The 11,121-nt window shown below is 40.6% G+C and overlaps 2 protein-coding genes across 2 annotated transcripts in view; one reads left to right on the top strand and one right to left on the bottom strand.

Annotated features, from left to right (window-relative positions):
- The first annotated feature begins 1,573 nt into the window (after nt 1-1,573).
- The window catches only part of LOC102794584 (voltage-gated potassium channel subunit beta-2-like), a 235,649-nt gene continuing 226,101 nt past the window's right edge, over nt 1,574-11,121 (top strand). Inside the window, exons 1-3 of the mRNA XM_087833517.1 lie at nt 1,574-1,624; nt 3,178-3,515; nt 6,019-6,062. Coding sequence (XP_087689643.1) covers nt 1,574-1,624; nt 3,178-3,515; nt 6,019-6,062 — 433 coding nt within the window. The remainder of the gene's footprint in view (nt 1,625-3,177; nt 3,516-6,018; nt 6,063-11,121) is intronic.
- On the bottom strand, nt 7,288-8,892 carry LOC148096953 (uncharacterized). The gene is made up of 4 exons (XM_087833501.1): nt 8,637-8,892; nt 8,206-8,542; nt 8,035-8,171; nt 7,288-7,448 (listed from the first exon to the last, which is right to left on the bottom strand). The coding sequence occupies exons 1-4, from the start codon at nt 8,890-8,892 to the stop codon at nt 7,288-7,290; spliced, it is 891 nt and encodes a 296-aa protein (XP_087689627.1).

Genomic DNA, 11,121 nt, shown 5'->3' with positions numbered 1-11,121 from the left:
TTTTTTAAATTTAAAAGGGTTTTAGTGGGTGACAGAATCAAATAATAGATGAGTACAGGACATGAGTATTGCAAACTCAAGCTCTTTTAATTTGTGGAAGAAAAAAAAAACATGTAAACTGCATTTCAATTCAAAACAAACAAAATTGGGCAGATTTAAAAATAAAGTGCTGTTTTAAGTACTTTAAGTACATTTAAGTACATTACATCAAAATGGTATTGTCTTTAAATAGTAATAATAAAAATTTTAACAATTAGTTTTTTTGTCTTATAAAAATAAGGCAGAAACATAAAAGGTTATTTCACCATCTTCACCTTTAAACTCTGAATACCCTCTGAGTACCCTGCCAAGATAATTTTGTACATTAAGCTAAAACAGTGTGATCATCGAACATTTTAGTGCAAAAAATAACAAACCCATTGAACTCACAATACCTCCATGCTTATTTATTGTCCGTCTCTTTCAGCCAGTTACTTACAGAAACTAGCCTGTTCACATTTTCAGAGCTCAAGGCAGCTCTCTTTTTTTGTTACTATGTGACCTGCCAGTGAGAACAGTCTCTCACATGGGACAGAAGTGGCAGGACTAATCAAATACTTGCAAATAGCTGTGGGTGGGTCCCTGCTCTACTGGACCACCACTGCAACGGGCAGTCTGTCATTTAGACATTTAGACATTTATCACATTTAGAAGAAAAATCGTCTCTGTTATTGAATCCAAACACAGCACATAAAAGTGCTCAGACATGCCATCACACATTCTGTTAACTTTGTCTAATATTAAAATTTGTTTTAACAAGCAACTACAACTGAACAACTACAGCGCACTGTTGTTCCTTATATTCTTACAGTGTCTTATTTCTTGTTCTTTATGTTATCCTTTATTGTCCCTCATTGGGGAAATTCACATGTTCAGGCAGCAAAGTTCCAGGCAGATGGAGCATCTAGATTCACACTAAAGTAAAGAATATATTTCTATTCTATTCTATTCTATTCTATTCTATTCTCAGAAGTAGAAGTATAATTGTATTCCTAAATAGCAGCTAAATCTTTAGGTTTTTAAGTTTCTAATTTTAATACTTGTGTTACCCTTCTTTAAATATTCTCATTCGCATGCTTTTATAAATATAATATGAGCTGAGCTGACAGACAATTAAATTACAAAACCCATAGCTATGCAACCAATTGTTTTTTAAAAACGTGCACAAAGGTGAATAGCAACCTGAACCTATTGTTAGTTTGAAAATAATAATAATAATAAAAAAAAACAGACATATTACTGTAGAGACAAGCAAAATTGCAGGGCCTTAGTATGTTTTCCTGTTAGGCAATCACAAGCTTTTAGTGTAGATGCTTGTTTCAGTGCTATTAAATAATTTACTTGTGAGATTATTTTTTGCCCACTGCAGTGCAGACAGGCTTGGTTATAGGGCTCTGTGTGCCACGTGACCAAGTAGGAGGGAGTAGATAAGCCATATTAACTTGTTCAGTAACTACTTTTAAAGCAGTCCAGAAACTGCTAGCATTAGGCTGACTACAAAATACTGCTATATCTGCTAATCACAATCTCTACTATGAGCAGCGTAGTCCAGAATCCCTATATCAGCCGAACACCAACATCTCGGGTAAGTATTGTTTTGGATACACTGATAATGAGAGGGAGAAAAAAAACTGACGCTCCATGATGTTGCATTATGTAGCCTCTACAATAAAATACAATAGCCTCTACATGTTCCATCATCATTACCATGAGGAGAGAGGCTTTTAAATTATTGAGTGACTGAGGATTTTCTGATGTAGGTCAGAGGTTTTTAAAAAATTGAGAGGGCAAAGATGATACTGTTTCTTTTATTTGTATGGTATGTATATTGTAAAGGTTGGATTGAGTTGTACTCAAGTATTGTACAGCTAAATTTTACTTTGTGTGGGTTCATGAAGTTAACAGTTGCAAGCTTGATACCCTCTCTTTGAGTAAAATTTGATTTCTAGAGCTTGGAAATATATCATGATAAAACACTCCTCATTTATGAGTTACATCTTTTTTGAATAGTGTCTTCTTTTGGCGTGGTCACTCTGGAGTCTCAGCAGCACAAGGAATATGCCGAACAGTTTGTTGTCAGTTTGTCTTTGTGTTTTTTGGTTTCACATTTACAAAACAACATGATTATCTTAGCTGCAATCCCAATTTGGGGAGTGGGGTTCTGTGTAAATATAAATAAAAATAGAATGCAAAACTTTACAAAATCTCAGAAACATAATTTTAATTAAAAAGGATAACTAGTTGAGGGGGGTAACTGGGAGCCCAGTGGTGGTTATGAAGTGCTGTGGGGGCCAGCAAGGAGGCCAGTCACAAAACCCTCCAGTGCTTTAGCTTGAAGCCAGCTTGAGTGGAGTGACAGGATACCTGAAGAGACTTTGAAGAAGGAGTGAAACTGGACAGAAAATTGAAAGCAAGACGAATTGAAAGTAGAAACTGCACAGCAATATAAATGAAATATAATTGGGGAAAACTGTAGACAGTGTTTGTGATGGAACTAAAAGAAATGGGCTGAATGAAACAGGGTTTGGATACAGAAAAGCAAAAGCAAAAAGAGTGCTAACACCTAAACGGAAGAAAACAAGCTTACAGTAGGTTAAATTTTGTTCAGCGATGGATCACAAATGTCTATTTGTGTGGTGCCATTCCAGTGAAACCACAAATATGTCTGGCTACAAAACATAGTAAATTTCCCCAGTCATTTATAATATGAGAATTTTTCTGCGAAAATGGCAGTTATTAGTGCCTTGAAATGCCTTTTGTTGTGATTTGGTGCTATATAAATAAAATAGAAATGTAAATTTATTGACCTCAACAGTCAATACACACATTCTGAACTCCATATTTCAACACTTGAAACACTGCATGAAACTGACTGAGAAAAACTGGCTTTTTTTTTTTTTTCAAATCCAACACACAGCAGACCTTTATCCCCACTCACCCATGAATTATTCAGTTTTAGCACTTGAATATTGAAAGCAGCATAGATTGAGTAGATACCAAGAAAAAAAGGCTGTGATTGTATTACAAACTTATATGCATGTGGGTGTGCTACAGTTTACTAAATGTATGATGATGTACTTAATACAGGGTTTTCGGACTCTTGTTTAATTTTTTAAAAAGTTGTCCTCTTACTTCTAGATGCCCAAACCTGGGACCAGTGGAGGGGTGGCACCTGGAGGTCGAGACAGTAATGGAATTTATCGAAGTGGTAGCATCAGCAGTGGAAGTGGAGTGTCTAGCAAGATACTTTCCCTGTCATCAATGAGTGAGAGTGTGCACAGTGGCCTAACCTGTTTGTTGTCAGAGCAAGCAATGGAGCAGGAAGAAAAGCAACAGCGCAGTCGCCACGTAGCAGATTATCAGCGCCTGAGAGAAGTTCGTGCAGCTGCTCAGCTCAAAAATCTGGAGGACTTCCTTAGGATGAACCACATTTCACTTAGGGACAGTGTGTCTTACACCACTGGCATGATTTACAGGTAAGATACACTTACAGATAATTTAGAAGAGATACTGTTAGTTTCTTATACTACCACTATAAAGGTAGACAATAAACTTATTATTGTAAAGGTTGTTTAACATTATTCAATTATTGTAAACTGTTTTGGTGAGCAGGTATACTTTACATACAAGTACACATATGTTGCAATATTATTTGGCCTATTCTTGCTGTTGGTAAATTGATATACCTAATCAAGTTGAGAAAAATAAGAAAATAGAGACGCCAGATGTTGTCTATATAAACAGAAGATAAATACCAATTCATTTCAATTCAGTTTTATTTATATAGTGCTAAATCACAACAACAGTTGCCTCAAGGCGCTTACATATGGAACTCCTTGTATGTTTATATAGCAACATGTATTCACATGTATGTATATTAAAGTTGTTAACCATCCACTGTCTAAAAAATAAGTGCACACTCAACACTCTCTGACCCGATGCTGTCCACTTCCCATTAGGGGATAAACCTTTTCTAATAAAAACTTTGTATACGAGAACATATAGTACCTGCATCATAATAGAGGATTTCACAAGTTCCTTTCTAATATCATTACTATATAATTTTCATTATATGTTCCAAAATTTTCACTCACTAAAGTGTGTTTTGTGTATATGTTTTATATGCCAAACAAAGACTCACAACTTGGCTAGCCGCTTGAAGCGGTATGCCTGAAAAAGAGAAGGCAGGAGAATAAACCAGCTGTTCTCCACAGAACCATCCAAGGTGTACTTGGATGGCTCTCTTCCACAGCATGTCTTTTATCCTGTCTTCCTTCTCTCACCCCAACCGGTCACGGCAGATGGCTGCCTCTCCCTGAGCCTGGTTCTGTCGGAGGTTTCTTCCTGTTAAAAGGGAGTTTTTCCTTCCCACTCTCGCCAATGTGCTTGCTGACAGGGGGTCATTTAATTGTTGTTGTTTTTTTCTCTGCATGCATTATTGTAGGGTCTACCTTACCATAAAAGCGCCTTTAGGCAACTGTTGTTATGATTTGGTGCTGTACAATTAAAATTGAATTGAAATGAATTAAATAAGCTGACAACATGAGAACAGCACCACCAAGGCTGGATACTGAGCAATACTGGAACAACATATGGGAGAAGGACCCAATCCATAATGGCAATGCTCAGTGGCTAGAGGACCTAAGAGCAGACAACAGCAACCTCCCCGAACAGGGTCCAGTAACCATCACAGTGGCAGATATCCAAGAGAGGGTCTCATAGCATGAGTTGGTCAGCACCAGGCCCCAACATGATTCATGCCTACTGGCTGAAGAAGCTGACTGTAATCCATGAGCATCTGGCAGGACAAATTAACCCACTGTTAGTCAATGAGAGACAGCAAGAATGGCTAACTAAAGGCTGGACAGTCCTGATCCTCAAGGATCCCCAGAAAGACTAGTCCCATCTAACTACCGGCCAATAACCTGCCTCAGTACCACATGGAAGCTCCTGTCAGGCATCATAGCAGCTAAGATTAACAGGCACATGGCCAAATACATGAGCGGAGCACAGAAAGGAATTTGCAGGAATACCAGTGAAGCAAACACCAGCTACACCTGAGACTACAAGAAGCCCTATGACTTGATGCCCCACACCTGGATCCTGGAATGCCTCAATCTGTACAAGATCAATAGAACCTTAAGAGCCTTAATCAGGAACTCGATGGGGATGTGGTGTAGAACACTGGAGGCTAAGTTCAACCCAATATCACAAGATAGCATCAAGCGAGGGATCTACTAAGGAGATGCTCTGTTTCCACTGTTGTTCTGCATAGGCCTGAACCCCCTCAGTGAGATCCTTAACAAAACAGGCTACAAATACCAACTACGGAATGGACCTAAGGAGCTTGGAAAGAAAAGTGTCTGGACTTGTTTAAGTTGCTTGAAGACGATTCACCTCTCATCCGAGAAGCTTCTTCAGTTCTAAGGTCAAACTTGAGCTTCTATCACACACACACAGACACAGACACACACACACACCCTCTTACAGCATCCATAAGTGACTGAGACAGCACTGAGACTCTCTTCTAGACACCCACAGGCACAATGTACATTTCATATTTTTAATTTAAAAAGTTCAGATTGTCTATTTTATTTAATTCATTTAATGTACAGAATTCACCTACTTGCTGCATACAATGCTACTACTGTGCACAATACTTACAGCATAAAATGCTACTTACTTAATGTACATAATTCACCCACTTGCTGCACTCAATGCCACTTACTGCACATAGTGCCCCCCATGTATATATTCACTTAATGTATATAATGTTCTTCTCTCCCCTTTTGCACAGTCGAGGAGTGTGTCAGGATACATTTCACTGTGTTGTACTTGTATAACTATGCATGTGACAAATAAAGAATCTTGAATCTATCTTGAATCTTGAGTTCCAAAGTGTTCATGTATGTATTTTGTTACAGTTTTTATGTTAAATAAATCTATTCCTACTGCTTATTATTTATTCTTTGTTAACAGAAATCTGGGTAAATCAGGGCTCAGAGTATCCTGCCTTGGATTAGGTAAGTCTGGTATATATGGAACATATACAAATTTAAGGTGTATTCTGTATTCAGTTTTCTTTAAAATGACAAAATACCCGGTACTCCCTTGATACTGTGTGATAAGTCATAAAAAATGTGAATCATTTTAAGGAAGAAATCTTTTACCATGTTAATTATGACGGTTCAGTATGTCCTTTTTCAATTTATAAACTATGGCTGTAAAGATAGTAATGCTAGCACATTTTAGCAGCTCTGGTAACCTTATTGATGTGAACAGATTTTCTTTCTCGGACATTTTGGATCAACAACAAGTACTGTAGAAGTTTTGTCTCGTCTCTATCTTGTATCTATTTACTTTTAAGAAGTGTTGAGACATTCAGCAGTTGATGTCATTAGTGCAGCTTATTAATTTGTGGATGGATTTTTTATCATCAGAGGAAAGTGATAAGTAATATTGTGTAATGTAATGGACCGAGGACTGACCTTAGAGACACAACTGATTGAATTTTTCATTTGTGCAGAACTAAAATTGCGAATTGTTGAGCTGTTGAAATTATTTTTAAAACAGTGAAATACAGATGGGGATGGGGTCGAGTAAAGAGGTATAAGACTTGATGAATGACTGCTTCTTTAGGATTTACAGGTTAGAATGTGAGCATTGAGCCTGTGGCAGTAATTAGATCATTATGTGAGGGAGTGCTAGATAGATTACTATGAGAGGCTAAGATATTACACAAGACACCAATTCATCACACCTATTTGTTGAAAGAAATTCAGTTGGTATGTTTTTGGAGGCATTAAACAGTTTATCAGTGGATGAAGACAAAAAAATGGAATAGACTGGATTTTATTGATCAATTGGGAGATGTAGGATTGTCTGGCTGATTTGATTCCATTGTTGTAGAAGTAAAGTGCATTATTTCTGTTCGTTACCGTGCTAGAGAAATTAGGGACAGACAGCGATGGAAACTCTAAAAGCAAACGCTGAAAAGCAACCCAGGAGGTCACTACATTAGCCCGAATCAGGGGCTCGGCGGCCCGAGTAAAACAGGGTAGCGAAGAAAACGAGAGAGCATCAATTAAACGTCTGTTAGCAACATCGTCAAGCAGTTCATGAGCACACAGAAAGCCAGCACCTAAAATAGGTACAGAGCTAGAGGCAACAACAAAGTTCCACTGGAAATCCCGGCCATGAAAACAAACAGTCACCAACCTTTCCCCAAATGTTGTGATGGGAGAGCCATTAGCTGCAATGAGCTGCGGCCCACAGTTCGCTGCTAGCCTGTCGGCAGCGGTAGGGGGAAAGGAGGCTCTTCTGGGAGCCGGAGTCCACGAGAAAACATCTCCTGGAGCGCGAGTCCTCTATGAAGAGCAGCCTTTCTGTATTGCCAGCGGTCGCGGCTGCTACCGTGCACCGTGAAAGCGCAAGTGTCACGATCAGCGTTTTGGTTTTAGTTTGTTATGTTTAAGTCCTTTAGGTTTTCTAAGTTCATTCTATCATGCCTAGGTTGTCATTATAGTTCTTTGTTTGTTAGTTTCCCTTTGTGTTTTCTACCCCTGTATTAAGTCTCCCCTGTTTCATGACTGCATGTCATTTGTTGTCAAGTTCATGTTGTCATGTCTGTCTCATTGTGTTTCCTGTTTTATTTTGAAGAGGTCACGTGTTCCTGTGTTCATTGTGTTTAGTTTTACTCTTCTATTGCATGTCATTATGTTTATTTGTCTCTGCTGTTTTTCCCCATGTGTTTCCACTTCCCCTGATCACCTGCTGTGTGGTTTTAGTCTGTGTGTGTTCATTCATGCCTGGTCCGAGCGTCTGTTATCCTACCTTGTCTCCATGCCAGGTCTCTATGTCTATGTATATGTTCATGTTCCAGGGTTTTGTTATGTTTAGCTCACCCAGTTTAGGTTATGATTTAGTTTTGTCTTTGCTTTAGTTTTCAGTTAATATTAAGTCTTGTTATTTTGCGTGTACGCACTTGGGTCCAACCTCTCCAGTCCCTATAGTCTGCTTCTGCCAGACTGTGACAGCAAGGCGGCAGGCAGCGATGCGCTCTGGCGCCAAAATGCTGATGGTAGAAACAGATGCTCTTTCCGCTGTGCTGGCGTGTAGCAATCCCTGCCATCAGCAAAGGGGCGGATGCTGCGGGGGAGGCAGGGGGAGGCAGGTGGAGGCGTGGAAGGTGCCGCCGGCGGGTCCATAGCCAGGACGTGAACGTCGAAAGTGCGGCTAGCCAGGAGAATGCGATCCGCTTTTTCAGCCAGGGAGCGATAATCCTGCGCAGGCAGAAGCGGGGAGTTGGCGAGGACAGCTCTCACGGCAGCTGGTAGTTGGCGGAGGAAGAGGGGGGCGAAGAGGAATCCCCCGTCATCCGGCATGAGCAACGACAGCATGTTCTCCATCAGCTCGAGAGCAGTACCGCCACCCAAGCCTGACAGTTTGAGGAGCTTTTCGGCTCGTTCGGCGTCGGAGAGGGCATAGCGCCGAAGAAGCAGCTCTTAAAGGGCGGAGGAGAGTCATTGCACGATGGGTGGCCAGCGGGTCGAGCGAGGCCACCACATGGTGATACTTCGTGTCATCAGCCGAGATGCCGCGAAGGGCGAACTGAGCCTCCACGTGCACAAACCATGACGGGGGATCATGGAGCCAAAAGTCCGGCAGTTTCAGCACCACAGCAAACATAGCTGCAACAGGAGGTGGAGGACTGGCGGCCGCTGATGCATTCATAGCGGAGTCTGTGTTATCTTCGGCCCGTAGCATGCTCGAGTCAGGGGTCACCAATGTGGAGATAAGCATGGACGACACAGAGCTCTCAGTTCTCACTCCTTCTTTATTCCTCTCCAACATCAACTGAACACATCGCGCCACAAAACACAGCAACACACTTCCTCCACACTGGGTGTGAGTGGAGCCCTCTAGTGGTCCACCACACTTTGATATTTGGGCTTATTGGGACCCGATGAATGTAAAAATAAAGAATTACCAGATTATTATTTTTATCTAGTTTTTGTTTCTAAGAAAAATGAGAGCCACATATGAGGATATCTGTTTACAATTTCCATAGAACAGTAGCAGTATAATGTCCTTGTAAGTGGATATCAGGCCCTTGTAGAGCAAAATTTAGTATTTTGGTCTAAATAACCCAAAATGTGATGTCCACATATGTGGACGCCAGGTCCTAGGAGGTTAATATGAGAAGTATCTTTGGGAAAGTTTATACTGATATGTTAGTAACTGTCAACGATGAAGAATTGCAAGATGATAAGCTCCTAATACGGGAATCTATAATGTTTATACAGGGTACTATCTTAGCATGCGAGGCAATTGGAATAGGTGGGGATCACTTAGGTTTGGTGCTCTGCCAAGCCTTTACTGCAGCAGCTTTTAGTTGCTGTTTGTTTTCTGTCCGAAGTTTAGTCTTCAAAAAATGAATTGCATGCTCAATTGGGCTAAGATCAAGTGACTGACTTGGCCATTCAAGAATATTAAACTTCTTTGCTTTATTAAACTCCTTGCTTTGGCTGTATGCTTTGGGTCATCTGTATTATGACACACCAAAATACAGTCAATCAATTTGACTGTATTTTGCTGGATTTGATGAGATAGCGTGTCTCTGAACACCTCCGAATTCATTCAGCTGCTTCTGTTCTGTGTCATGTCATCAATAAACACTAGTGTCCTGGCAACCATGCATGCAAAAACCATTGCACTACATGTGGTATGGTTTAGATCCATGCTTTGTTGCTGTGGAACTGTTACTTTGATTGAGGCATGGGACCGGAACACAGCATCTAGACACCGCACATATTGTTTATTCTAGGAATCAGCTGATCGTCCTGATACGGGTCAGTTTGTCAGCCAGACTCAAAAACAAAAAAGCTGAAATCTGGAGAAAACATACTGTGGATGCAGGGGTGGAGGACAGAAGAGGGAGACAGTGAGACAGTGGCGGCCTAAAGAGAGAAGTAGGTATAAGCTGTGTCTCCCGTCTATTATATTGGGGAACGTTCTGTCACTAGCAAACAAGATAGATGAGCTAACAATTCTAGCATGGAGTCAAAGGGAATATAAGGAGTGTAGCTTGATGTGCTTCACTTAATCATGGACGCACCAGGATACTCCTGATGAAAACTTATCCTTGAAAGACTTCCACACTGTTCAGACCAGGGGGTTTCCGATTCTTGTTAACAACAGAGAGTATAACCTTGCTCATATAACGATCAAGGAGCGGATTTATTTTGTCTGCCTTTCTTTGCTGTCAAATAAATTAGTTTAAGGACTTTGAAAAGTCTGTGTTTTGTGTCTGCCTTTGGGCCCATCCTCACTTTGCTCATGACAGTACAACCTGGCCAGGCATGGACCCAGCAGATCCAATACTTGCAGCCATTAAGTCACACGGGGTGCTTTGTCGGGCTCACACAAGCAAGTGTTGCAGTATTTAGACAAACAATGCCAAGGAATCAGCGACACACAAGACAAGATGTGTTCGGTAGTTTGTGACATTCATCCTAGTGTAACTGCTTAGGCACCAAATCTTGAGTGCTAGCGCGGCCTGAGTCTTACTATATATTTTAACCTATTGCGGCGTGCCTTAATTTGTTCACGTTTTGAAGACAGTTCCACATAGTGACTATTAAATCTCCACCAGGGCAGTTGCTGTGAGGCTGGTTTTGCAACTATAAAATCAGCCACACATCAACTGTTCCCTGACTTAAGGACAGAGGAAGCTGAGACATGCTGGCCTGAATATGTGCTACTGGGGTTTTAAATAAAAGACCGATTTGTCTCTCATGATGAGCCTCCTTGGTTTGAAGAGTTTGTTTCCCTCATGCTCTGTATTGACATTAATGATAGGTTTGTAGCTTAAACCTATTCGCTGGAATGTTCAAGATAATTTAATTACACAGGACACAAGACACGAGTAAGCAAAGTTCTTTATGTTTCTTGTGCACGGGAGAGAACTGGACAAACGCCGTTCCTTCGCTCGACCCCAGTTGCTCTCGTCTGCTCCCCCGTAACACTGCTCTTTTATTGAGGTTACATGAATATACATAGGTTCATTAACATATGACGTCT

Source organism: Neolamprologus brichardi, chromosome 20 (genome assembly GCF_056152115.1).
Source record: "Neolamprologus brichardi isolate AB-2024 chromosome 20, ASM5615211v1, whole genome shotgun sequence".
Taxonomy (NCBI): domain Eukaryota; kingdom Metazoa; phylum Chordata; class Actinopteri; order Cichliformes; family Cichlidae; genus Neolamprologus; species Neolamprologus brichardi.
This window is presented reverse-complemented; position numbering and strand designations above follow the sequence as displayed.

What these genes read in the sequence shown, in the direction of transcription:
- LOC148096953 (XM_087833501.1), bottom strand. Translation starts at nt 8,892, where the DNA reads ATGTTGGAGAGGAATAAAGAAGGAGTGAGAACTGAGAGCTCTGTGTCG. An exon ending in GGCTCAGTTCGCCCTTCGCG is followed by an intron (nt 8,543 to 8,636) that starts GCATCTCGGCTG and finishes CCGCCCTTTAAG; the next exon opens with AGCTGCTTCTTCGGCGCTAT. An exon ending in AGACTATAGGGACTGGAGAG is followed by an intron (nt 7,449 to 8,034) that starts GTTGGACCCAAG and finishes GGTGCACGGTAG; the next exon opens with CAGCCGCGACCGCTGGCAAT.